We start from the raw sequence: 27698 nt of genomic DNA on the forward strand, positions 1-27698 counted from the left end.
AAAGAGCAGCCAACTTTGACTTAACTCTGGTTCCGACGCCGCTAAAGAACAGTTTCACATCTAAAGTACAAGTGAGGGCTTCCAGAATATTAGTCGGTGGTTGTTTTTGGAAGGTATGATATTAGAGCCTTGTTTTTGATAGGCTCATAAAACATAGGGGACGCATTTTTATTGATACACGCGTTAGCGGATAGGCCGAACTGTTGCTGGTACTATTTTGCAGAAAATTGTATTTACAGGCTAAGTAAACTATTGTGTGTAAAATGGTGAGGGAGAGAGGCTTTGTCAACACTTAAGTGTTGTGCTTCGATCCATTTCTCAACCATTTTTTAATGCCCCTTTTAAGTGAAACCTATTCTGACCAGAGCGTTGTTTTTAAAAAAACTCTCTCTGTTCCTTTTGCACCCTATCTGTTCTTATTACAAAAGGTTATAGATAATATGCTCCAATATCAAAGTGGAATCTTAGATCATTATCGTAAATTAAATTATTTACTGATGCAATAACTTTTTTTTAAAGAACACATGCAAAGGAAAAAAACTTTTTTTTAAAACAGCTTAGATGGAAAAAGGATGTCATAAAACGATTTTAGAACGAAGAAAAAAAAATTTTAGAGCTATATTTATGGCGCTATACGAATTTGTAGTTCGCGCCCGCGGGAGCCGCGGAAAAGCGGCCCTTATTTGTCACGTGACTGGCCCTTATTTATCATGTGGTGCTTGCGCTCTTTCGGAAGCTTCGTATGGCGTCTAAAAGTAACTTATTCATCCTTGTTTGAAGTATAACAAAAAATTAAGATTAATAAGTAACTTTTAGAGCCCAAAGGAAACTCCCGAAAAAGCTCAAGCAGACGTGATAGACCTGTGCGCCGGTCAGACAACGGCGGCGGCGCCCCAAAGCAGACGAACTTGTGCAGCGGCAGCGACGCCGGCGTGGAGAAAGACGTCGGCGTCGCATTATGCTCGGCGTGCGGCGGCGGCTTGACTTTGCGGCGGTGGCAACGCAGTGCGGCGGCGCACAGGCCTACCACGTGACCAGCGGTGGCTCTCGCGGGCACCAACTACAAATTCGTTTTGCGTCGTAAATAGAGCTCTAAATTTTTTTTTTTTCTTCGTTGTAAATTCGTTTTATATTATTCTTTTTCCATCTAGCCTGTTTAAAAAAAGTTGTTTTCCTTTGCATGTGTCCTTTAAGTGATAACCGATGGAGGCACCTGCTCCAAAAGCATCATTAACTGTTCCAAACCACTATTTTGCCTGCTGCAGAACCTGCTACAAAAAGTCAAATGCCGCTTCCATCACCGTTTTCTTGTTCCTCGGTGTCGGGCCTCCGAATTCACTCGCACGTAGGTGGACCGTTTTATCGGCAAAGCCTGTATGTCTCCTCTCCTGCCTAAGAAGCCTGACCAATGAGAAGTTAGGGGTGGGTCGGTTCCCCTCGTGCATCGCAGGAATGCGGACGGGCAGGAAGGAGTCTTAGCTGCATTTACATAAAAATGCTGGGAGCATGGAATACAAACGTTACTTGGACGGAAGTTTCATACTTCCGTCGGGGTAGGGGAGGAGGCGTGTGGAGTTAGCAAACTCACGCTAGCTCTATTTTAGGCAAATTTTTGAGTCTTCCGTAAAGTGTGTTTTTCTGAATAAGTGCAGACACCTAAACACTCGAGTTGCATTTGACTGCACATTCTTCATTCGATCCCCACATCGCCGGACAAAAGGATGTGTGGTGCGATGCTAATTTCGGTGAATGAAAATTGAGTAAAAGGAAACGGTTGTGAGAAAGAAAAAAAAAAACTTCTACAAGTGGGATGCCAAGATCTTGTATTGGCCGAATCACATTTTTTTAAGGGTGTAACCGAGAGCTGTGGCAGCAGCAAGAGCTGATACAAACCGATAATGTGAGTGGATTTAAATGGAGCATCTCTGAAGGGGGGAGGAAGCTGGGTCAGTCACCGGCAAGTACAAGGGCTTACGAGCGTGTTTTCATGGGCAAGTAGCTGCAGAAGGCCGGCTCGTCCGCAATCTGCGGCGAGGCCCTTGTTTCACGCCAGTTTGCAGCACATAGCCGCGATTGTGAAATTTGTTTTTGCAGAGAATAATGGAAAGATGTAAAATATTTCTTGCCCTTTTTTTCGCTTAAACTGCGTATCCTTTCCAGCTGGGCGCAATCTACGTCTGTCGGGTGGCTACGCAGCGTGCCGGGAAGTTTGCGATGCTCGCAGTTTAGATCTCGGTTCTGGCCAAATGAGCGGACGAGAGATTACTGTACATGAAGGATGCGCCTGTTTGCCTTTCAGCACTACAAGGGCAAGAAGCACCGCACGAAGCTGTTGGAGCATGAGCGAGCCAACATGGTGAGTAAAGCAACTGAACGCAGGTTGTGTGTCAGCTCTGACAGGGATGGCTTTGGATGCTAATATACCTCCAACGTTTGGAGGGGGCAACATCTAAAGTCTACACGGAGCGCAGCGAGCATGGGCGCCTTTTGTGTGGGTGGGTGGACGTGACGGGACGTTTTAGTGAACGCCCACGTTTCATCGAACGACACTTTAGCGAATAGTAGGACGCCGCGAAGCGGCGTTTTCGGGTGGGCCAAGTGAGTTCATATTTTTGTAATGAGTTGCCGCAGACTGTCGCCGCGAAGCGGCGTAAAGCGCAGCGCGACGGATGGGTTAACGTGCGCCCCCATTATTCGCTAAAACGACCATTCGCTCAAATGTCGCCGTTCGCTAAAATGTCATTCGCTCTTGTGATATGGACCCGGACGTGACATTGGTTGGCCACTTCTGGCCGCTTTAATGAAGACAAGCGTAAGGCACCCATTTCGTGAAGCGGCCACAAATATTCCGAGAACCTTGGATGCTAGGAAGTGTCCGGAAAGGACCGGAAGCGACTGAAAAACATAGCATCCGTTCAGATACAGGATGTGCACACACAGTGTGTGCTGCGAAGAAGTGCTCTGCCCTTGAGAGACACGTTGAAGAGTGCAGGCCCGTGCCTTGAGTGAGCAGGTGCTGGTGATGCGAGACTATCAATAAATTGAGTATCGACACTATTGATACTTTTTCCAAACTACCTATCAATAGTGTGAAAAAAACCATGGATAGTCAACTATCAATATCCGACGCCTATCGACTGGTGGCCTTCGATTGACCATCGATAGAAAACTATCGGGCGTTAAGAAAATGGAAGTGAAACACAAAAAGGGGACGGTGACTGACATGTATGGACGTATATTTATCGAGCTTTGATCATGTCGTCTAACGAGAACTATTGGTACTTAATCACAAAAGTACCAAGCAGCGACTAAAGGGAACCGATGGATAGTTCCCCGTCAAGTTGTAGTGTAGTATTCGGAGACCTTGTCTTTCCTCTCTCTCCCGTTTCTTATTATTTTACTTTGGGGTTAACCATGATTAGTAGTGAAGAGAAGAAAGGCAGAGAGGTTAGCCTCAATTTTCTGGGACGAAGGCTGAATTTGAGTTTATAATCTTTAACTATTGCGGCTAACATTTGGATGTAGTTTTTAACTATTGTGGCTAACATTTGGATTGTACTGCGGTCAGATATGCGTTAGATATACAAACATTTTCTTCTAGCATTTTTTTCTTCGTTGGATATCGCTTGCACCTGCGATAATGAACTGTCGAACAGAACCCATTGAGGGTCCAGTGTGATCTTTGAAAGTGATAGTTTTCCAAGCTTTCGTTGAGCTTGTTGCTACTTGGGTTTCCAGAACCTATAGAGATTTATGATGGTTTCAGGAATTCCGCTGAGACACAGACACCTCTGATTATAAAATATGTTTTATTTTCACTAGATTATTTGACACTCTAATTGTGCTAATTATCCAGCTGTCCAGTGCACTCTCTACTGGGAGTTACAATAGTTCCTCGTTATAACGAAATCGCCTTTTTGGAATTGTCGATGTTCAACATGGTCCCGACCGAAATGCATAACGCATTTTGAACCGGATTATTTAAAGTCTATTGGCGGCCGACAACACTTATTACAAAAGGCAAGGGGCCGAAAGCATGCAAGCCTGCACACAGGGCCTCGGAGATCCTTCCTCTCCTCCACCGAGGCAAACTTCAAACCAGAGGGCAGAGCACCACTTCCGATGCCGATGCGTCGACGCATCCAGGGAGCAGCGTCCATATTCAAACGCTACACAAACTGGTCCCCTCCCTTCCCGCAGACTATGCGCCCCAGCTCTCGTTAAGGCCAGTTGAGACACTTGCGTTCGACTGCGGTGCGTTCGGTTACGGAAGCGCGACTGCAGAACGATGTGGAGTGCGCTTGCTGATGGCTTGTACACACAGTTGCGTCGAAGCGCCGTCCGCCGCAGTCAAGAACCAATAGGAGCTTGCTATCGGCTCTTGCGGCACACCAATCGAAACCACGACTTGCAGCGAATGAAGTCAAGCAACTATGATCACAACGAACATGGCGGCGTCCGACGGTTGCGTCGGTATGGCCGCGACTTCTCCGTGTTCGTCGGGGTTGTCGAGACTGGAAGAAACAGAAAACCTGAGGAATCTCTTCCTAGACTGCGCGTGGGGATACATTGCACAGGCGGGCAGTGACGTGAACTGGCCCCTGGTTGCGCGGGCTACCACCGCAATGATTTTGCTCCAGCGGCGACGCCACCCCGGCCGTGAGTGAGTGCGCTCACTCCTGCGCTCTCGCAAAAGTTTCGGGGAGTACCACCATCTGGTGCGCGACATGCGCCTGGACAACGGCCAGGACTTCTTTCAATACTTCTATAGGACGAGGCAGAGGTGAGTACGTAGAAGAAACATCAGAGGCAGACGAAGAAGCAGACGTCCCCGACCGGAAAAACGGGACGAACCGAATGTAGTTGCCAGCGCCGCGCATGCGCTTCGGCGTTCTTTTTTTCGCGAATTGCGATTGGTCCACCGCAACCGACTGCATGCCCCTCCGCACTGGAAAGTTGAGCCTGGCCCAACTCTGTTGCGGTGCGTTGTGGAACGCCAAGCGTCGTCGGTTGCTAGGCGACCAGCTTCTGCAGTTGACCGCAAGCATACCGTTCCGCACTGGAATGCAGTCAAACGCAAGTGTCTGAACCGGCCTTTAGAATCGGGTCGAGAGAGTGAAGGAGCCCGGAGGAGATCATCCCTTCTGGAGCCCACTACATGCATAAACGCGCATCGTATGGGAGTGTTAACTGAAAGTCGCTTTGACCCGGGAGGTTAAAAAAAGTGGCCGGCCCAAGTCCGAAATCTCAGAGAAATTTGACATTGCGGAATCTACTGCTCGACACTGTGGACCACCCTGCAAACAAGCGAGACATACTAGACGGGTTAGAGAAGAGTTTCTCATGCAAGAGGAAGTCACCCGTGGCTAGAAGACAAAAAAATTGCCAACGACTTGGCGAGCGCACGCACACATGCTTGCCGAGTTAGCGCACGATCCTCAGAGCTGCAACGATCTCTACAGGAGTGTGTGCTAACACGTTGGTCGAGCCATCGAGGGCAAGTTTGATTCGTTCGCGCTCGTCGATGCAGACATTGTTGTTTGCTGCAATCTTGGACCTCGTGTGCGGCGTGGTAAACGCAAAGCAACGTCAAAGGGGCACCTCGGGAAAGATCAAACTACGGCCGCTTCGGAACAAAGTGGAGTGCTGTGGCGGTGACTGCGCTCTTGCAATGCCTGAAGCACTCCCAGGAGAACTGATGCCGGATAAAATAATTGGCAAACTCCACTTAATTATTCTTTTACTCTTCAGTAAATCTGCCGCGAGTTGTTCATAACCGAGGTTTGTTCGATTAAATATACGGTCGGTGTGTTTCACAGTGTTCCCTCCCACCTTCAAGGCTGCCTAGCTGTTTTTTTGGCTCTCGCTTCTACCGAATTGTTGCTTATAAAATAAAATTTTTTCCCCATCCCGGTCACTTTGTTATAACGAGGGACTACTGTATTTGTGTTCGTTTGATGCGTATCGATGGCCATGTACCGAAAATCAGGAATAGGGTGTTGACACAGTTAGGCTCGTTTGTCGTCATATGTGCTCACTTTTGTTCTGCTCTGCTTTGGCACGTTTGTGCCAAAGCATTCTCTAATTTTGCGCCTATTGGTATAAAATACAATTGCAAAATATTTAATGTAACATTAAATATTTTGAGTGAATAAATTAACACAAATTTAGTTGTAGCCACTTTAGATTCTATGGTCTTTCCAAACCATAGTGGTTAGTTGCCGATGCTTTTCGCCATTCTTCCAATGCAAGAAGTTTTGGAACATAACCTTAACTCAGTAAAAAAAAAAAAAAATTTAAACGGTAAGTTTTTTGTGAGCCGAGAAATGATGTGGTTTGCATATATGTGGCATTTATTTCGGTGAGAAAACCATTTTAGCTTGAAAGGCAACATTGTTTCCTTTCTTTGTCGCAATTTGTGAGGCCACACATACCTTTTTATTTATGTCACACGATGTCCTCAAAACATTTGCATTTGATCACCATCGATAGCATCATATTTAGGCAGAGTTTCTGATTTCTGCGATGTACAGTGTATTTATGAGGGGCGACACAAAAGGAATTTACGTTTTTCTGATTAAATCCTGCCTACTGAAGCAGTGTGCAAACTCCCAGAGAGCAATATAAAAACAGCAGCGCAATCTTTGACAGCATACCATGAAGCCTATCGGCAGTTTACTGTCGATAGGCTTCTTGGTATGCTGTCAAAGATTTTTAATAGTATTGTGTCGCTAGCTTTTCGACTGTTCACTGTCATAACTTCTCAACGAGGTTTGTACCGTTTTTTATAGTTTTCAGATTGTCTCTCAATATTCGTGCAAAGCCGCTAATTGCGAGTGCCTTTTTAGTTTCACTAGACTTTTGGGGAACTCTTGATGTTCTTTGTCGCCTATCTAAAACTCTATTCATAGCTTTACGTGGTCGACAATCAATAGTACTATATCGATAGCTTTACAATAGTTTACTCTATAACTTTACGATAGTGGGCTGTCAATAGTTTTACTATAATCCACTATTCATAACCCCGGCTATTCATAGTCTTGCGATAATCTGCTATTGACAGTACTGACGGTAGTTTTACTCTAGTCGAGTACCGAAAGTTTTTTTTTACTATTGATAGTAAGGTTCGGCTTTCATTCTCGATAGTATTGATAGTACTATGTATAATTTTGCGCTCCTAGTAGGCACGCTAGAGTGCCTGAAGTGAGTGGTTCCATCTGCTGTTTATGGGCGCCATTAAGAGGTCAACTTTTGCCTTGGATTTACCAGGCCACGAGCGGTTTTCCAGCATAAGACGGGCTGAAGAAACCCTGGAGACACTGGAATATTTTATGCAGGGCATCAAGAAACAGCTTTTGTGCCATTTTTGTTCCAATGTCGGAAAAATTTTTTAGCGGGAAAAAGAATAAATTTTGCCGTCTTCAAGCCCAACAGGTTTTTTCAGTTTGCTTCATAGAATAGGAGGAGGTGGCAAGAAGGGCTGGACCAAGAGAGTTCTATCCTCTGAGCACCTTCTCGTTTACTGCAAAGAGAAGGCTACTAGAAGTTTATCACCACAGTCTTGCGCCGCTTCAACTCGGACGAGAGGTTACGCGGAAAAAGAGTGACACGAAGGGACGTGGTTATGTCATGTCAAATGGTTACGTGACTCGACCACTTCACATGATATGGCATGTTGTATTGCGTGACTAGATAGCGTGATATGATGCATCATGAGCCTACAAGTTTCAGCATAAACACGATTGCACCAGCGTTAATGATCCTATAACATATTTTACGTACGAGAATTTTGTCGGGGATAACCAAAAGAACCTGCAAGATTTTCTTTTTTATTTGATATTTTCTTTTGAATGTTGCCTGCTTGTGCATTTTGTGGCAGGCGCTCTTCTGGCTCGAGTTCGAACCACTACTACATAAAGCGTGCGAGGCATACTCCCATCGCTAGATGTGTTGATTGGAGCTGTATTCCTTTTTGGGGCCCTCACAAATAGCAGCTTTTGTGTTTGTAGTTAATGGAATTTCTGAACGTATATGGCATTGTTGCTTGGGCCACGAAACATGTAGGGAAAAAGACGCTCGACCGATTCGCCCATTTTGCTTTTTTCTTTCTCTAAACTCGATTTACTGACTTGATCTGCCGTTCACAACTTGAGGGAAGCTGGCCTAAAATACCGGGCAAGCGCCCACTCAGAATTGAAAGATAATCGCGAAAAAATGGGGGATGGGTGTTGTCCGGTCATTAGTTTTACATATCAATGTACTGTGCATATTTTCTCAGCTCTTACAATTTTGGGTATGGGCACTTAGGGTGGTATGGGCGGATGTGCGGTATTCTACGGTAGGTCGTCGTCCTCTTTGCTTTGTAGTATTCCAGGCATTCCTCAACAATGTGCTGACAACCAAATTCTCTGAGCAGGCATTTGCTCAAAAGGCAGCCAATCAAGAAACTGTCAAACAAGAGTCCGCCGATCGGGAAGCTGCCAATCAAGAAGCCAGAGGCCACGAAACGGCGGACGAAGCCACGTACCAAGAAGCCGTGGATCGAGAGGCTGCATACCACGAAGCTGCGTTCCGAGAAGCCGTCGATCGAGAGGCCACAGACCGAGAAGCTGCGGACCGAGAAGCTGCGGACCGAGAGGCCGGGGACCGAGAGGCCGCGGAGGAAGAAGCTGCGGACCAAGAAGCTACGGAAGAGGTGGACGAAGTTGCGGAGCAGGGGGAAGGGGAAACTTTCGAGGAAGCGAATGCCGACGAGGGAGACGACATGGAGCTCGAAGAAGAGGAGGCCGCCGGTCGGGAGGAAGAGGGTGTGGCAGGGAGCGCCGAATGCCGGGAGTCGGGACAGGGTGACGTCCCGCAGCAGGACGGCGGCAAGAAGGGGAGTGCCGAGGACGGGGTCACGCGCTGGGACCCGTCGAGGCAGAGCGAGGAAGAGAAGCGGAGGAGCGGGCAGGGGAAGGAGGCCGGCAGAGACAGGAGGGAGGACAAGAGGGAAGGCGACAAGACTCCTTCGGACAGAAAACACACCGCCAGGAGCGACCGGTCCCACGAGCGGAGTTCGGGCTCCAGGAAGGCGGTCCCACGGAGCGAGCCCAGGAAATCGGAGTCGTCCCGCAGGACGGAGTCCAGGAGGTCCGAACCCCGGAAGCCAGAGCCCAGGAGGCTCGAACCAAAGAGGGACGTGGACTCCTGGAGGGAACCCAGGCTCCCCAGGGCTGATCCCCCCAGGGCCGATCCCCCCAGGGACTTGAAGCGGAGAGGTGAGACGTCTCGCTTCTCCGTGACCCGAGACTGCTCGCCCGCGTTTGTCTGGCAGTGTCTCATTGGCGTATCGCGGCTCTGTCAATTCTTGCAGCTGCAACGCGAGTGTTCTTGGAGCTAAGAGATTAACCACCGGGGCTATGGGGAGGCCATCTTTACTTTCCTACCCTTTCTAAATGATCTTTTTGCCTCAGTAATTTGTGAGAGGCAAAGGTGAGGAGTTGAAAGAAATTTGCGGCAATACTTGGGTCACACCGTACTCGCACATAGACTGTTTTTGGGTCGGAAAATCTGGGTGGAATGGGTTGTCTGAATATGTCTATTTCAACTTCCGATGGGAACGTCATTGGTTCTCACTACAATTGGATGATGGCTTCCGCCAGCCAGTGGCCTGAGGGGCCCGTCTAGAGCAGCGGCGCAATATGTTGCTCCCCCAGTCTTTCCGTTTTGTGTCTTGCATTTCCATCCAGTTACCCTCGTCAGAAACATGTTCTGCAACAGAACGGGCTGTTCGATAAGAGTGCTTGCTTTCGGTAGACAGTTGTTTCGATGCAAGATAAATACGGGTATGTAATATTGTGGATTATTGATTTCACTCGGTAATGCTCAACTTCCCTGATTTGGCACATTTGCAAAGTGAACGGGTTTGTTCAGCACCAGTTTAGTAATAATGCTGCGGATAACAAATTTTTGCCCTGGCTTAAATTGCACAAATTTGCAAAAAACATTGGGAAACAATAAACCTCTCCTTAAATGATTAAAACACATAAGAGTGGTTCGTAGGTGTCTTAACAGGGGACCCTGGTCTTCAAATTTTTTGTCATTTCTGACCTAATTTATATTAAATTTTTACATCTACTGTAAGTTACTGTTTAGCACAAACACAAGCTCAATTTTTCCCGTTTATTATAGCTTCGATTAAAATTTCAACTATGTCACAAATGTTTCCGCCCATCAAAAGATCTGGCACATAGTACGTCAGCATGTTCTACAAACAGTTGAGAGTGCAAAAAAGCCATTGTTGTAATTTTAGCATCATTGTAGAAAAAGTTATCACTAATTGAAATTTTTTTACTCATAATTTGAGGTGAGTTACTAAAATTATTTCCAATTAGATAACGTTGTAGTTAACATTTTCCAGGCGTAGTAGTCTCGTTGCACTCTGATTTTTAAAATATTAAACACTGAAAGAAAAAAAAAATTCAGATTCAACTTTTAGATTTAAAGATACCGGGGCAAAACTTTGTTGTGAGGAAAAAATTAATTCTGAAAAAAATAGGAAAGGCTTTTCAATCCTTGCTTACTAACAGCCTGGATATGAAACTTTGAATCAATGTAACTATATAAATATCCATTTCCTGAGTGTAGTTTTTACAATAAATGTTGTTTGTGACAGATCAAGAAAAAAAATGTTTTAAGAAATGTTTTCTCTTTCTGTTTCAAGACTAGGATCTCCCCTTAAGGGGCGAAGTGGGGCTTTTGAGTAATTTTCTTATTTATAAATGAATACTTCTCATATTATACAGTGAATAGCAGATCTCGCATCTCTTCCCATTATCCAATCAGATATTGAATATCTTTACTAGAACCCGAGTTATGGGAGATCAGTCTAATTTGATGAGGTCATTTGTCACGAGTTGCCAGAGAAAAATTATTCGTAACATATCAAAATGTTCAATGCAACTGCATTCACAAAGGTGTAATTTGTGCGGTGATGCTATTTTAGATCTCACCTGAGAGGGTTATGTTACAAAAAAAATGATTGTAAAAGACATGCTTGCTCGTTATTTAAGAAAGTAATTAATTGGATAGAACTCTTTAAGTTGGAAGACTATGAAAATAGAATCGCTGCACATCTCCATTCTTCCTGATTAAAATGGCACCATACATGTTAATATTGTCCGAGACAAACTTCAGAAAATGCCTGTAAGGCATTGGTACTTGTGAAAAAAGTGTAAAGAGAGAAAAAAAGCCCTTGAATTTATGTGTATTTTTACTGAATGTTCATAGAAAAGACTTCAAATGTTCTTTCATATATGAAAATTAGATAGAGCAATGATATTTTGCTCAGAGCTGGGTGGGTATGTCTAAACATCAGAAAAGCCATTTTCTCAGAAATAACTTTTCCCCAACTTTTTACCTTTTAAAGACCAGTGTCTCCCCTTAAATGTCCTAAATAAAGCAATGACAAATGCACATGGGAAGGCCCATTTGTTTTAGATTTTTGCTTGAAACAAATACCTCCTGCAGATGGGTGCAGGTTGAGTGTGTGTGCACCGCACAGCCAGCATGCTCTCTGTCTGGTCATGTAGTCAAAGCTCTCTGCTGCCTGTTCATAAACAGGAGCCTTAGGGTACGAGGCTGTCGCACCAAGTCCCACGTTGAATCTGCATCTCTCCCCTAGGGAATATGCGGCAGAGCTGTAAAAGAAACTTGGTGCAATTACTAAGTTGTTACAATTTCGCTAGTTAATACTAACTTGGAAGGAATTTCCAGTAATTGTAACCTACTAGATATATTTTTGGAGTAACTTGTGGTTATAGTTACTTTTTACCTCGACATATGTAGGGTGTTCTTTATAAGCTTAACTGATTCGTTTGAAGAACACCGTGAAAGCAACACTAATGCGATTAGTGCAGGCGAGTTACACGACCAGTGGGGACATAGTATGGGGGCCAATTGTAATGATCAGATGCCTAATTAACTAAAGTGTGTTAATTTGTGTTTGAACTATATAAAATAAATGTACAATTCTAATTGAAAATTTGCCTAGCGTCATCTAAAGCCGCTAAATCGGTCAATGTTAGAAAGTCTCGAAGCACGTGGAAAGTGCGGGGGTGCACCGAAGTTACCACATGTGCAGCAGGAGCGAAACTGCCGGTGCAATGACGCACCCACGCAGTTTTTCTATCTTGTATCATCCACATTGTGCCTGCTGCATGAATGGTAACTTACGGGCCCTTTTGTGTGCCCAGTCTTTCTAAAGATTACTGATTTAGTGCTTTTTCTTATGAAGCCCAGCAAGTTTCTAATTAAAAAGTTAACAGATCTTACCCACTTATTTGACTTAGCACGACTATGTATATGTCCCCCTGGCCGTATAGCTCAGCTGCACAAGGCTGATTTCAGATAAGATCGACCAAAGGGTGGCTGGTCGACATTTTTAAATCAACTGATGTTTTTATATGTCATTGTCTAGTGTCTAGTATAAACGAATCCACACTTAGTTTTGACCAGAAAAAATATTTGGGGACAGGAAAAATCATAAGGCACGAAGAGGTGGAGAGTTGCATTGACGCGCACTGATGGAGGGGGGCATGCTTGAAAGTGAATAACTAAAATGATAAAATTAGGAGAAGTCTAATAATTTTCAGAACAAAACTATGGGTACATCTTGCTTGTAATATATAGTGATGATATTTATTTAAATTGTATTTCTTTTTTGTAAAAACTGCCAAACATGCCTGCTCGAACAACAAATGGCAAAATTTATTGGCCTGCATCTCATGAAATAATTTAATCATTATTATATACTTTTCAGATGGTATTCTTCAGGGTGATTCAAGGAGAGGCCAGGCTCTTTAAATCGGCCACGAAATTCGGTTTCTTAACCTATCGCGCTACGACTTTGTGCAGCGTTGCCCACAAATGGTGCTTTTTTTTTTTTTTTGTAAAATTTGCAAAGAGCGAACTTACCTGAGGAAAAAGTAAAGAAAGAATAAGGCTTAGCTCCTATGGAAATGCAGCGAAGCCACCGGTCTTTAAACAACACGGCGCCGTTTCGCACGGGAAACAAGAGATGGCGCAAGCAGTCGCGACGCCAACTGCCGCCAGCAAACGAGCATACGACGCCAAGAGCCGACGTGTTTAGCAGACGGGGAACTGCAGTTCCTTGTTGTTACCGCACCTGTTTTGGTTTCTGTAACTGTCACCGCCTGCGGAACGCGCACCGCGTTTGAGTTGAAGAGATCGTCTGCTAAAGACGCCGGCTCTCGGCGCCGTATGCTCGTTCGTTGGTGAAAATTTATCCAGTGCTTTACGTTGGCATTACGTTGGCGGCGTTTGTTGCGCCATCTCTTGTTTCCCGTGCGAAACGGCGCCGTGTTGTTTGAAGACCGGTGGCTTCGCTGCGTTTCCATAGGAGCTGAGCCTTTTTCTTTCTTTACTTTTTCCTCAGGTAAGTTTGCTCTTTGCAAATTTTACAAAAAAAAATGAAAGCCGCTTACAACTCCCTGTAACGCCGAATTAGAGCGCAGCTCTTGAGGAGGAGGAGGGAAGGGCACGGGGGGGGGGGTAAACTAACCAGGGGGGGGGGGTCACGTGACCTTGGGGGTCACGTGACCCCCAATGCCGATGATGTCATCACTGACGTCACTGATGATGTCATCCGTGACGATGACGATGCGGGTACCGATGACGTCATTAGTGACGTCACTGATGGCTTCACCAGTGATGATGACGATGCGAATGTAGGTGACGTCATCAGTGACGTCGCTGATGACGTCATCAGTGATGATGACGATGACGATGCGGATGCCGGTGACGACATCAGTGACATCACTGATGACGTCATCAGTGATGATGACGATGCGGATGCCGGTGACGTCGTCAGTGATGATGACGATGTGGATGCTGGTGACGTCATCAGTGATGATGACGATGACAATGTGGATGCCGGTGACGTCATCAGTGATGATGACGATGACGATGTGGATGCCGGTGACATCAGTGATGATGACGATGACGATGGGGATGCCGGTGACGTCATCAGTGATGATGACGATGTGGATGCCGGTGACGTCATCAGTAATGATGACGATGCGGATGCCGGTGACGTCATCAGTGATGATGACGATGTGGATGCCGGTGACGTCATCAGTGATGATGACGATGACGATGTGGATGCTGGTGACGTCATCAGTGATGATGACGATGACGATGTGGATGCCGGTGACGTCATCAGTGACGATGACGTCATCGGGGGGTCACGCGACATCGGCGGGGGTCACGTGACCTCGGGGGTCACGTGACCTCGAGGAGGGGGTCACGTGACCTTGAGGAGGGGGTCACGTGACCTCAGGGGAGTCACGTGACCTCGGGGGGGTCACGTGACCCCCCACGAGGTCACGTGACCTTGGTGGGGGGGCTCGCGCGGTGCATTATGGGACATTTCCCATGATGCACCGCGCGGTTACGCCGACGGCGACGGCGACGCCGCTCAAGCCGGAAACGGGCCCCTAAGAGCTGCGCTCTAAAAAATGCACCATTTGTGGGCAATGCTGCGCAAAGTCGTAGCACGATAGGTTAAGAAACCGAATTTTGCAGTCGATTTAAAGAGCCTGGCGTCTCCTTGGCCTCTCCAACTGCATGGTGCACCCTGTATTTATATATGGTATTATTAAAAGATATGTAAGGTATCTGAGTGATATGATAGTCGGGATATATTTAGGAAAACATGGGTAAAAAATCGAACAACGAAAACTTCCGATGTGAATAAAAAAAAAACACCACCTTCGATTTTTTTTTTAATTTGGATACCCTGTCATGCTCTATTTCGGCATTCATTTCTATTAAAATAATGTTGCATTATTTGATTGAGAAATAAGACACAACTCCCCTAAGGAGGGTCCATTCAAAGCCTACACTTGCATTATGCGAGTAAATCTGGTATAGCTACAGTGGCTAGAATGCACGTTTGACTGCTACGTTTACCGCATCCCAGAAAGTGGTCCCTCGATTTACACCCGACAACACGGTGCGAGTGTCGCGTCGTCGCTGTCCGCAATCTTGCCAGTGTCGCGGTTGTGGGCGTGGCAGGCGCCCGTTTCACTGTGGATCGCTCTTGAGCTCGACGATCTACAGAAGCGTCGGCGGCCCGGAGTAGGGACGCCAGGACAACAACGACGCTCGGACTTTTGCGAAGTCGTTCGTTGCCACTTTGGGACCACTTTGAATGCACTGACGGAGCAGGATGCCAAACGCGAGAGTCGGAGATGCATTCCGGGCAGTGCAGCGTGGCCGCATCTTGCGAAGAGTGCTTTACATGACCGGTGCATCCTCTCGTCGCCCATACCCAGCCCCCGAGTCGGACACGAGGAGTCCCGCGGCCAAGAGGAGCAAGTTCAACTGCTTCGTCTGCAAGCTGGTGCTCTACTCGGAAAAGGAGTACCGCGAGGTGGGTGTCCTCCGGCGAAACCAGGGCGAGACGCCACTTCCGGGGAAATTCACAGAAAAAAAAGATTGGGTTGTGTGTATGTTCATACAGTCTAGAACTTGGTCTGCCTCAATGGGCGGCTTGTCTCGCAGCTGTAGATGAGCAATTTACCCAGTGCGGTACAGCCTCTAGCCTCAAGTCTTCAACGTGCACCATGGAGTAGTGATGCACGCCAGTACGACGCTCATCCAGATCGAAACGGGCAGGGGTGGGGCTCAAACCCATGATCCGTGGGTTCTGCAGTGCGAGCTTTCGCTCAACGTGCTCCAAGCTGGTGTGCGCTAGCCCCCTCAGCCACCGATCCCCCTAAGGGAGATTCGAGGAACAGTCCTTCGGTGCGTGCCGTCGACGTGTGCACTCAGAAGAGCGACGCCAAACTTCTCGAAGCGTGAAATGCTTTCCTACTGCGGTCGCCTCTGCCTTCAGCGTCGTAAAAAGTAATAAAGGAAGAGCATTCGTGACGTGTTAAAAAAAATTGTTTCGAAAGCGGTAGTTGCCACAGTGGTCGCCATCCGTCTAGTCGATTTTGTCCCTTGATCCGGGTGCCTTGCGGCACGTCGCTGAAGCACAAGGCACATGGACGGTAGAATAGACTTCTTCCAAAACCGACGCGCCCCATCGCGGCAAAATTCCACGCAGTGCACTCTGGGAACTAGTTGGCCACCCAGTTTCAATTTCGACTGAGCAGCTTCATCTAATGTTATCGCGCCGTGACCGAACCCGCTGCTTGCGTTTTTTATTATCTGACTTTTTATGAATGTAGAATACACTCATTCTCGAGCGATAAAAAACGAAGACCGGGGTACTTTCCTTGGTTCCCGAAACACCGGATATTGTGCGTGCGTATGCAAACGTAGTAAGACGTGGCTTTATCACCTCACCCCATGAATGCATCTTAGAGCTCAATGTCAGTATTTCCCGTCTAATACCAGTGAACTACAACTGAAATTTGGTCACCTTGAGCCCTACGCGTATTTTGTTTGCCAAACGTCGGCTTCTTGTTACCTCATTGGGCGAAAAGCAAGCCACATCCTCACAGGAGTATCAAAGTTGAACCCAGCATTGGTGCATGAACTTTTAAGAAAACACAATAAATTTGACCTCACTACTGCACAAAAGTTGCTATGATGTCTTCCTCGTGTCATCACATATCTCACACTCAAATTTTATGCTGATAGAAGATTAAGTTTTCGCAAACGCCGAGATCGGCTAGCTACAACGGAGGCCCTAACAAGCGTCCCCTACTCCTCGCTAAGCCTTTTTGGGCGAGCTTTTACTGACGCCCAAGATCTGTGCCTGAACAGTGTGTCTGAAATTATCTCGGCATACTCAGTCAGGAAGAAAGCAAACACATAACAAATATTATGGCCATTAGCAACCGCCAAATGCGCTTTGAATAATTTCGTTCGTTTGGCGCACCGCATAGGGGTTCATGCCCGTCCGGCGCACTTCCTGTGAAAGGTGCAACATTCTTCAAACAGGTGCTCGACTTTTGCTTTCTTAAAACGGTTTGTATGTGTGAATGGTGCCTATATGATTGCAGGATAACTATGCGCATACGCGATGTTGAATATTACTGGAATGCAAGCGGGTGGGGTATTCACTTCGTGCAGTGCTGCGGGGCAGTAGATAAGAGATGAGAAGTGTGTTCAAATGGAGCTTTTCAATGGCGCCTCCGAGTTTTGCCTCGCGTACTCAGGCGTATTAAGAAAAACAGTAATTGCAAAAAGTTATACTTCGTCTATGGACGCACGAAACAAACAAACTTCCTGGTCAGCAACACTAATGTAAAGACGCGAGCTCGATGTATGCATACTTATTGGCTGCTACAGCTTGTTGATTCGTACACAAATAAGATTCCCGAGCTTCGCAGCGTCGAGATTCCCCAGCACTGGCTCGTCAACATACCTCGAAACGCTAACAGAAAGGCTGAGGTACAGAAATAGAACAAGCGTGCGTTAAGACAAGCTATACGTCTCGGGCTTGTGCTAAAGCTTTGAGGTCTGACCATTTAGGTTAGTTTAGAGACCACAAATGACGCTGTCGGGAGCAAAAAACATAAGAAAACGGCCGTTTATAGTCCACGCTCTGTGTATAATCTCTTGTCGGCGTGTCGACTGAAACCATTCCACTCTCCTCCCTGGCCAACTTGTTCCCAGAATGCAACACGTGCCTTGTTGCATGCAGGGATTTATGGAAGTAGTCTACTGTCTGATCCAACAGCCCGAACGCCGCTCCGAATCGCCGCACCCGACAGTTTGAGACACACGCTTCCGACCTTGCATGCGACACAACAATTTGCTCGGCTCCGCCCAGGAGATCCAAGCGCTCCAGCGGAGGTCCGCGTTCCTATACAGATCTCTGGTCCCAGATTGACGGTTTAGCTTGCACGAGCGAAATGACGAACTTGTTCTCAATATCACGTGCATTCTTTGCTGGGGCCATCCTTCTCGAATGAGTCAGCGGGATTCACGCGTCCAACTTCCCCTCGCCCGTCCCGTTATCGTGTTCGTCCCGCCAGACCCAGTATGTCATCATGACGTTCGCGCTAGCTGTGCTCTCATTGGCTGGACGCTTCCGACAGTCCGTCCGTCGTGCGAAACTATCTGGCACGTTGGACGCACGCAGGGATCGCCAATCCGACGTCTGAAGCGACCAAATTTTTCGGATCAGGCAGTCGTACTGCCGGATCGGACGTCGGATCGGATGGATTTTTCGCGCATGTGTCTCGCGCTTCAGGCCGCGCTTCCGCGTCCAGTGCTGACGCTCTTCTCGCTCTGGCTGTGTCACCCGCAGTGCCGGGGATGCTCGCGTTCTAGCTCAGTGCACCGCTGTGGCGTTGAGCACATGGGTATGCCCACAAAGTGGTACGAGAAAGCCAGCGATGAACCAACAGTGTGGATGCCTGCAAGCGTAAACGTGCGCAAGATTGCACCCGTGCCGATACGTGGTCCTGTCTTCTTTAATGGAAGCATTTTGCTCTTTTGGGCTAACTTGATGCCTGAAGAAGGGATATTACTTTCTCGTATCGTGAAGGGCTAAGTTGCAGAGTCCGCAAGTTACCTAGTCCTTCGTGTTTTTCTACGCATTAAGAAAATGAGCCCTAAACGAGTGAAGATACTAATAGAATCTGCATTTAAGTTGCCTTATTTTTAAGCTCGCAGAAAGACAGCTTTTACAGTAATACATCATTGTTAAAGTTAGCTATAGGTGTAGATGTAACTCTGGAAATGATGAGACCTTGCGAACTGACAGAGATTTACCATTTTGAGCTCGAGACTGTCACAGTCTTGTCTCCAGGGCTCTAGGCTTGCCTTTCTTTGTACTTGAATACTGAAGTTCATTAAGAATCCTTTGAACAGCTAAAAAGATTAAGGAACTAAAACTACAATCACTTATCTTTGTTTGCTCTGTTTCGAGACAGCTGGTCGCTGAACCAGTTGTGTGTCGTTTGCAGCACTTCAACAGCCGTGGCCACCTCTACGAAGTCAGCCGCAAGGAGCAGAAGGTGAGAGGCTTTTGGGGTTGTATCGTGCTGGAAGGCTGGAAGAAACCACGACGAGTGCAAGTGATTTGCAGTCTTAGTTCCAGTTATTGACAGTTTACGACCGCAACATGTTTTTTTCACGAGGTACTAGGACAGGTGGCAAAGCAAGTCGGTAGAACCACCTTGTTTCTTTTTATTAAAGTCGGATTCTGTGCCTTAAACTTTTCAGCAGAAGAAAAATTTTTTTGTTTGTTTTAGTGTAGCATCGTTTCTTAGACTATGTAGGTAGGCGTAAAATGAACATAAGGCATTTTCACTTCTACTCAATTTGATATATTTCAGATGTAAACCTTTTTATGAATGGCGTTGACAGAAAGCCTGTCGTTTCGATTTATGGGAGGTGCCTAGGCACTGGGGACATTTTGGGATCGAGAGCAGTCTTTTCTCGCAAGTCCCGACGATCGAGCATATCCTTACTAAACATGAATGCTCGATTCAGTCCTCTCAATAATAAAAAAACAAAAATATGACTGTCAAAGGGTCCAATTTAAAATAAAGAAAAAGCAGCAATAAATGTCCAACTTCCTTTCTTTACAAAGCGGTATTGCCTCACGGGCCCAGTCTAAACCGTTAAGAAATCTCCCAGTCTTGCGCAACAGCGAGGAATAAAATGCCTTCTGCTGCAGAGGAGGCTACCAGGAAAGCTTGGGTTCCAAGTTACAAGAGCTTGCGTGCATGTCTAATTTCTCTTCGTGGCCACCAGTACGTCGTCCCGTGTCGGGAGACCGTGAGAAGCAAGCCAGTCAGTTCAGGGCAGCCCACTTCTCATGTGCAGGAGACCCGGCCGGCGCCGAAGCGCGGCCGCTCTCCGCCGCCGTTCGCGTGCCAGACGCACCAGCGGTCCCGGTCTCCCCCCGCGGCCAGCTCGGCGGGTCGCTGGCGTCGCGAGCGCGACCCCTCACCGCGCCCTTTTGCCGAGTCCTCGAACAGCCGCTCCACCCCCCGCCAGCCGCCCCGCACCGACTTGTTCAGCACGCCACAGCAGCCGATGCGCGACGCGTTTGGCGCCACCCAGCAGCCGGTGCACGACGTCTTTGGCACCCCGGTTCCGCAAGCCGGTGCCGTGCTGGAGAACTACACGGAGCGCCGCGACGCCCCCGACCCTGCGGTGGCGGCGACGCTCGAGAGCATGATCCTGCTCCAGCAGCAGCTGCTGGCGATGACGGCCAATGCCCCTCCGGCGCTTCAACGCACCATCAGCCAGGGGCTCCAGCAGGGTCTCCAGCAGGTGGTTCAGCCGGCGCTCCAGCAGAGCTACCAACAGCAGACCGGCCAGCAGACGAGCTACGGGTCCGTGGACTACTCGCAGCAGCGGAGCGCGGCGCTGCCCACTCAGGTGCCGGACCTGCAGCAGAGCCTGATGCAGCTCCGGCAGAGTCAGCAGTACAGCGTGAGTGGCGTCGCTTCCGGGCCCGTAGTGCAAGGAGGCTAGAAGCTGCCTCCAAGCTGTGGGTGGTATCTCGAGGCCGATTGTTGGAGCGAGGGATTGCCAGGCTGATTGGTTCCTCCGTGCTTGGAACCAGGGTTTGAGATTGTCCCACGTCTTACATCCATCTGGGCACTCTTGAAAGGGCCCCTGGAGCATGTCTTTGGTTTCTGCAGCAAAAGTCCACATGCCTCCCTTAAGCGTCAAAGTGCCCAGTGTCGTTGCAAGGTCACAATGGCCTGTCCGCCCTTGCCATCATTCTTCTCACTAGCTGCCCTAGACAGTCTAACCGTAGGATTGGTCTTGGGATCAAATACTGCACTGTTGTCCCTATGCTTAGTTTCACTTTAAAGGGGCCATGCAACGATCTTCACTGGGAATGTATTTCACTTTACACGAGCTTACTGGCACTAGTGGGACTAAAGTACAGTAATCCCTTGTTATAACGAAATCACCTTTTTCGAATTATCGCTTTTATAGATGTTCAACTTGGTCCCGAACGAAATGCACACATTTTTAACCGGATTATACGAAGTGTATAGACTGCCAAACACGCTTATTACGAAGGCCGCGGTGCAGAAACCATGCGAGCCGACACGGGGGCGCACGGAGACCCCCGCATTCCCTTTCCCTTCTCCACCGAGGCAGACGGCAAACTGGAAAACGGCAAACAAGAAAACGGAGTAAACGGGTGACGGAGGGCAGAGCACCGCTTCCGATGCTGATGCGCCGATGCGGGAGCGCATGCAGGGAGCAGCGGTGCAGTGGAAGCAGCGTCAACAGCGTTCACGTTCCGACGCTACCCACGGCACCTGCGGCCGACGCTGCCTCATTCCTGTCGGAATCGGGCCAGGGGAGCGATGAGCCCAGAGATCATCCCTTCAGGAGCCCCCGACGCGCACACCTGCGGCGCACAGTCGAATCTTGTTAATTCAAACCGTCTTAATTCAAACTTGCGGATAATTTTAACTAATATGCAGGTCCCATCCTATGTGTCTCTGTTTGAGGAAACTCTCAATAATTCAAAATTTGCTTTATTCAAAAAAATATTCGATCCCCCTCGAGTATGAATTAACAAGATTCGACTGTATGGAAGACTGGGAGTATTTACCGAAAGCCACTTAAGTCTCCGAGGTGGAGAAAAGTGGTCGAACCAAGTCCTAAATCACCAAACGATTCGACATTCTGGTACTGGCTGTTCAGCGCTGTCCACCATTTTGCAGAACAAGCGAGGTATTGGACTCATGCAAGAGAAAGCCCATTTGCGACCCGAAGGTGATAGATTGCCAACTGCTTTGCGACCATCGGATGTTGTCTCGCTTGCTTGCCAATTTGGCGCACGATTCCCAGAGCTACAGGAGTGTGTAAAAACATGTTGGCAAAGCCGTTGAGGATAGCTTTGATTTGTTTGCGCTTGTCCATGCAATTGTTCCCATTGTTGCTCCTGGCACGGACGCTGCGATCGTAGACCTTGAGTGTGGCCGGGGTAAACGCGAAGCGACGTCGGAGAGAAACCTCGGGAAACGTCGACGATTGCATTGACGCAAAACATCCTACAGTTGCTTCGAAACAAAGTGGATTGCAGCGGCGGTGTCTGTGTTCTTGCAATGGCTGGTGCAGTTCGAGAAGAACTGATGCCCGCATTAAATTATTGGCAAACTCCACTTAAATTATTTTTTTACTCGTAAAGCTACCGCGAGATGTTCATAACCAAGGTTTGTTTGATTAAATATACGGTCAGAGTGTACCATAGTGTTGCCGTCCACCTTCAAGGCTGCTGGCACTGTTTTTTTTGCTCTATCGCTTTTATCAAATTACCGCCTATACCAAATCATTTTGCTGTCCCGTTGACTTCGTTATAACGAGGGATTACTGCATAGTGTAAAGTCTGGTAGGCTGGGCGAGTTGGCTTGATGGCATTGTGAACGGTATAGTGCACAAAAAGACAAGGACAGAAAAAGAACTGCACAACACGCAAGCGCTGACTCGTAACTGAATCTATACACAGAAAAAAGAAGAGAATGTGCTGAAAGTCACTCAGTACCAGAGCGCGTCACACACGACAGAACACCATCTAACTAACGAGTCTTTGCCCCATAGTCCTATCTAAAAACAAGGTTTCTGTTTGAAGCAGCGTCACTGATAGGTGGCTGATGCAGCGCCCCCCAAGCTATTAATGCGATGCACTTCTGAAATTTCGCATTGCAAGAGCACTCGACTTGTACTCGTGTTAGTCAATAGCTTTAGAAGCATACGGGTAGTGGCCCGTGTCCAATTGCTGGAATGACGACAATAGCCAAGCCATAACAATGTCTGGAACTCGGTGCGTGTCCTGTGCTTCGCCAACCCCAGTGCGTGGCTATGATCAACATTGGCGGCATATAACCGGCTCCAGATCACATGGCCGCCTGTTCTGGCTGCAAATTGAGAAAAAAAACGCTGCTCGTTTTTCTTAAATTTTTTTTTTTTGCAACTTTTATTGCGTGTGGTGAAAAACGGAATGCGTGTTTTGTAGGTCATTACCATCAGGGATTCGTTCTATGCGGTATTTGTGCAAAGCACAAAAATAGTTGCATTGCCCCTTTAAATGCAAGCGTAGCAGAAACTAGAAGAGCGAGCTTTGTGCTTTTGGCATCCCTGCCAAGCATGGATGCTTGTGCAGTGCAAGTACCGTTCAGGGCATGCCCATGCTTGTAACTTTGGCTTTGCACTCGCATGAAGTGAAACTATGGTTTCGACACTTTAAAGATAGCTGCTCTATTGTCCATCTAACGGCAATGTTTGAATGGTAAACCAGAAACGACGCATAATACCGTTGTCCAAGAAGTGTGCAAGGTTGAAGGAATTTAAAGAAGAAAAAATTGTGGAGCCGATTCACTTCACGTGAAGATGGAGGATTAGCGAAGCTGTTATCTTTATGACAAATTGAGGACAACAATATGATTTACGTATGATTGCAATGAAGACACATACACGACTTTGTTGTTTAATTGCCTTTATTTAATTCCTAGTGACTAACGTGATCATTGCCTTATGGTCACTATGGTAAACCGCCATTGGTTGTATTTAGACATTGAATACGTTCTTGCTAAACGTGAGGTCGATGCACATTCTATTGTTGGTCTTTGGTATACGTGTTGGTATAAGACTATTGTAGGTTTTACAGCAACTTGGGCTCTTTATTAGCGATGCTGGTGAAGAGCTCGAGTCTTTTTATCAGCATCGCAGAAGTGAAAGAAGGTTAGAACGGTGCATTCTGCCCTCAGCCTTGCCACAGCGCACTCTTAGCTGGGATAAGTCCTGGGCCGTAGATGATAACAGGGGATCAGGTCTTTTTCTAGGCATTGCCCTTGAGGTCGTCCTACACGTCGTCCTCTAGACATTCTCCTAGACGTCGTAAAAGCAACGGCTTCGCTGATCCTCCATCTTCACGTGAAGTGGAAGGGCTCTACAATTTTTTGTTTTGCTTTTTCTTTCTCTCTCCCGCTCTTTAAAACGAGGTCAGACCTACAATCAAGACTAAAACAGGTTGACCTGTAATAGTACTAAGCATATTTTCTAAGGCCATCGCGCTAAACATGAATAAGTCACTTCTCTTAACGCACCTATGCGACGTACTGAAGCTCGATGCACACGCGCCTGTGCGAGGATCGAAGGTTGACACAAGCGGCGATAGTGCAACAGCATGATCGAGGTGAAAATCAAGTGATCTCATCAGGAGTATGAGACTCTGGTTCTGTCTTATCGCAGCAGCTGCCGTACCACCATTTTATTACTTTTTCCCTCGGTTTCTAGCTCCGTGTCATGGCTGACATCCTTGTTTGGAATTTTAAACAGTGACGTGACCAGCACACTAGACTAGCAAAGTTTAGCTACAATGAGTAGAGACACCGTGAAATGCATGTTTGCACCATTTTCCTTGTCTTCTGCTTCTTTTCATATTAATGTCAACCATTATTAATTTTTTTTTTTTTTATCTAAACTCGTTTTGGTGCAGTTATGGTGCTATTTTTGTTAAATTGGCATTTTGGCGCGACATGTAGTAGACTTGCGTTCATGGCGCAAATCGCGCAGCACTTCCATCACTGCAGGCTAAACACGAGAATGAAAGTTCATTTTCCAATTAGCCTCGCATACATAATAAGGCACATTTAAATGCAACCAGCGTCCGACCATGCAACAGCCAGGAAAATGTTGTCCATGAACATGACAATGAGATGTTCTGCAAAGATGTGCTTTCCATAGGAAAGCAATAGCTCTAGGCATCTACCGCATAATGTGCAGACTACCAAAGCCAAGAGCTGTTTATGGGCACGGTAAACGGAGGTCAGCATTGATATGGCAACGCTAGAAGCTCATTAAAACACAGCGGGTTGCAAAACATGTCTGCTCTAGTAAACTGTAGACATGTCTCCAGTGGCGGATTCTGAGGGGGGTCCAGATGTCCTGATCTGCCCTCTTGAATTATGCATGAGGGGGAGGGGGAGGAAGGGGGGAAGGGGAGACTTAAACATACGTTACGCTAACCAGCACCTGACCCCCCCTCTGGAAATACCTGCGTCCACCCCTGCATGCCTACAACAGCGGCGTCCTTACACCCACTTTTTTCTGACTGCCACCCATCTCTTTTTTTTCATATTTCTGTCAATTCTTTCCAGTTCCCTTTATTCTTCTAAGGACCCTTCCCTTGTCCCCATCACCTACTTTCTCCTCCTCTCTGGCAAATGCCTATGCGGGATGAATGTTATTGATGCGTTGAAACGCACATACTTCCAAAGCATCAATTGCTAGAGGTTAAGCAGAAATGTATCTCGAAATCACTCGCACGAGGTACATATCCTTCTCACTCTGCGCCTCTCGGTCGTCGGCTTTCCCTATGCTGCGTAGCTTTACGCAGCACGTGTACAATGCAAGTGACACTGTTTGTCTTTGCGGTGTTCCAGGTGTTGAACTCCTACCAACAGCAACACCCAATGGCAAATGCGACGTCCAACGTCGCTGCATCGTATTTAAACAGCGTCGCGGGCCAGCACGCGACTACAGGTCAGCTCGGAAGTGTAAGCCAGTATGGCAGCACGAGTCAGCAGGCAAGCATAGGTCAGCACAGAAGTGTAGCCCAGCACGGAAGTGTAGCCCAGCACGGAAGCGTAGCCCAGCACGGAAGCGTAGCCCAGCACGGAAGCGTAGCCCAGCACGGAAGCGTAGCCCAGCACGGAAGCGTAGCCCAGCCCGGAAGCGTAGCCCAGCACGCGAGTGTGAGCCAGCACAGGGGCGTAGGTCAGCGCGGAGCCACGAGCCAGCAGGGAGGCGTGGGCCAGCACGCGCGCACTGCCCTGTCCAGCTACCAGAGCAGCACTGTGGACGGCAGCATCGGGTCGTACACGATGCGCCGGAAGGGGGCAGCAGTCCAGCCGCTGAAGAAGAGTGGCGGCGCCTTCCAGCAGTCGCCGGCGACGAGGCAGGGACAGGCGCCAGCCTCGTCGCTGGGCTACGGCGGGGCTTCTCTGTCGGACGGGCGCAGGGGCACCCAGGGCGCGCTTGGCCAGTACGGCAGGAGCAACCTGACCACTGTCCGGTCCTCTGGCTTCAACAATTCCCTGGCCAAGAGATACTGAGCCCTGCATTGTGTCCCGTTTCTTCTCGTCTCTTTGCGTTAAATAAAGTCTCATTTGTGCGGTGCAACCTGGCCTTTTTTTTTTCCTTCTGCAAGCAGGATACGCAGTTGGTATCGATGGCTACATTCCAAATCTTGCTCGAGCAGATTAGTTACTCCCACAGGTGTCGTATTGCGCGACGCCGCCATGAAGCCAGGTTTTGAAATTTTGAGGTACAAAACCTCTGCTCCGGAACAATACACGCCAATGGCAGTCAGTAGTACAGGTGCATCTTTTTTGTTTATTTACTGTGGCAAGAGGAAGCAACCTATACTTGATACACCATATCTAGAAGGCCTTGGTAAGAGTTACTGTGCGAGACCGGTGCCCCCTGAAGCTTTGACCTCGTATTTGAACGGTTTCCTGAAATACGAAAGACCCACTGGGAACGCCAGGACGAGGCATTGGCTAGCATTCAGTCCCGAGAGGACTCGCTCGAGGCTCGGCTAAAGCGCACTTATCAGTTTCTGGCGTTGTTTTCATGGCAGAGAGCAGTTTGTCAGCGTCGTGCCACAGTTGCATCCATAATCCTTCCCTTTCAGTGCCTTTGTCCATCTTGCAGGGTTATGGCCATTTCCTACTAATGCCATATTTGTGGTCCGAGAAAGACTGGCCCGATCCAAGGCGATTATTCTTAGTGTTAAAGCAAGAGATCCGTGCCACCCTTCTCAGGAACAAATGTGCTCTTCGACATCTTTTAAATCCACTCATTTAGCATTGCCTGTTGACATTTCACGCCTGAAAGTACCAATAAAAATGGTGATGACTATGCTCGTTTCGAGCCTTTGTGACCATATCTCTGGGTGATTTGCCAATGAAGCTCGCTCCTCGGCGAAATCTAAATTCAAAACTGTTAAGCGTGTTCAGGCCCAGTTGAGTCCTGAGCGAATGTCCTCCCCTCGGAGCGGAATGAAACCGCCCGCCACCATCTCCACCATGCTCTCCCGGTGGTCTTTCCTATTCCGGGAGATGTCTGCACTGTGCGCGAAGGTGGGGAAAAAGTTGACCGGTCAGCAACACTATCCGATTATAGTGGTGAACCGTGGTTAACGTTTTTCGTGCATAGGGGCAGTTTTGCAGCTCATTTGAGTCACAATTGGATGTTCCTGTTGGAGTTAGCGGCAGAAAGGAGCATTGTATTTAACATCTAGAAAATTTAAGGTTGATTTCATTATGCGGTGTAATGTTGACATCTAGATATTTCTAGAGCTATCAGGAAGGCGCAAGTTTATTTTATACTGAAAAGGATTATCGGTGGGAGGCACTTTTCTTTACACTATGGCTATATCATTGACACTCCCTACAATCTTGAACGGTATACAAACAAATGCACACCAGCATTCAGAGAACTGGTTGCAATGTTCCAAAAGGCCATCTCAAGATTTACCAAATGCAAAGTGTTCTGAAAGCATGGTTTCTCCATCAGAGTTCCTAACCAAAGGGTTTCGATCTTTGGGGGTCTCTTAGAAACGCAAATTTTCTTCATCATTCCTTCCTTTTAGTTCATCGGAACCATGCCTCGATGCAAAACCAAAACATTCCATTGTGTCCAGACAAGTTTCTTCACTCAAACTACTTTATCGCAGAAATGCAGAG

At 47.5% G+C, this 27698-nt stretch overlaps 1 protein-coding gene across 1 annotated transcript in view; it reads left to right on the forward strand.

Moving 5' to 3' along the window:
- LOC8028936 overlaps nt 1–26130 on the forward strand; it is a 52683-nt gene extending 26553 nt beyond the window's left edge. Inside the window, exons 9-14 of the mRNA XM_002402354.4 lie at nt 2300–2356; nt 8417–9260; nt 15339–15436; nt 18933–18983; nt 19798–20412; nt 25392–26130. Coding sequence (XP_002402398.4) covers nt 2300–2356; nt 8417–9260; nt 15339–15436; nt 18933–18983; nt 19798–20412; nt 25392–26063 — 2337 coding nt within the window. The 3' untranslated portion in view covers nt 26064–26130. The remainder of the gene's footprint in view (nt 1–2299; nt 2357–8416; nt 9261–15338; nt 15437–18932; nt 18984–19797; nt 20413–25391) is intronic.
- Nucleotides 26131–27698: the final 1568 nt, after the last annotated feature.

This window comes from Ixodes scapularis, unplaced genomic scaffold (genome assembly GCF_016920785.2).
Source record: "Ixodes scapularis isolate PalLabHiFi unplaced genomic scaffold, ASM1692078v2 PGA_scaffold2__306_contigs__length_199485367, whole genome shotgun sequence".
Classification (NCBI taxonomy): domain Eukaryota; kingdom Metazoa; phylum Arthropoda; class Arachnida; order Ixodida; family Ixodidae; genus Ixodes; species Ixodes scapularis.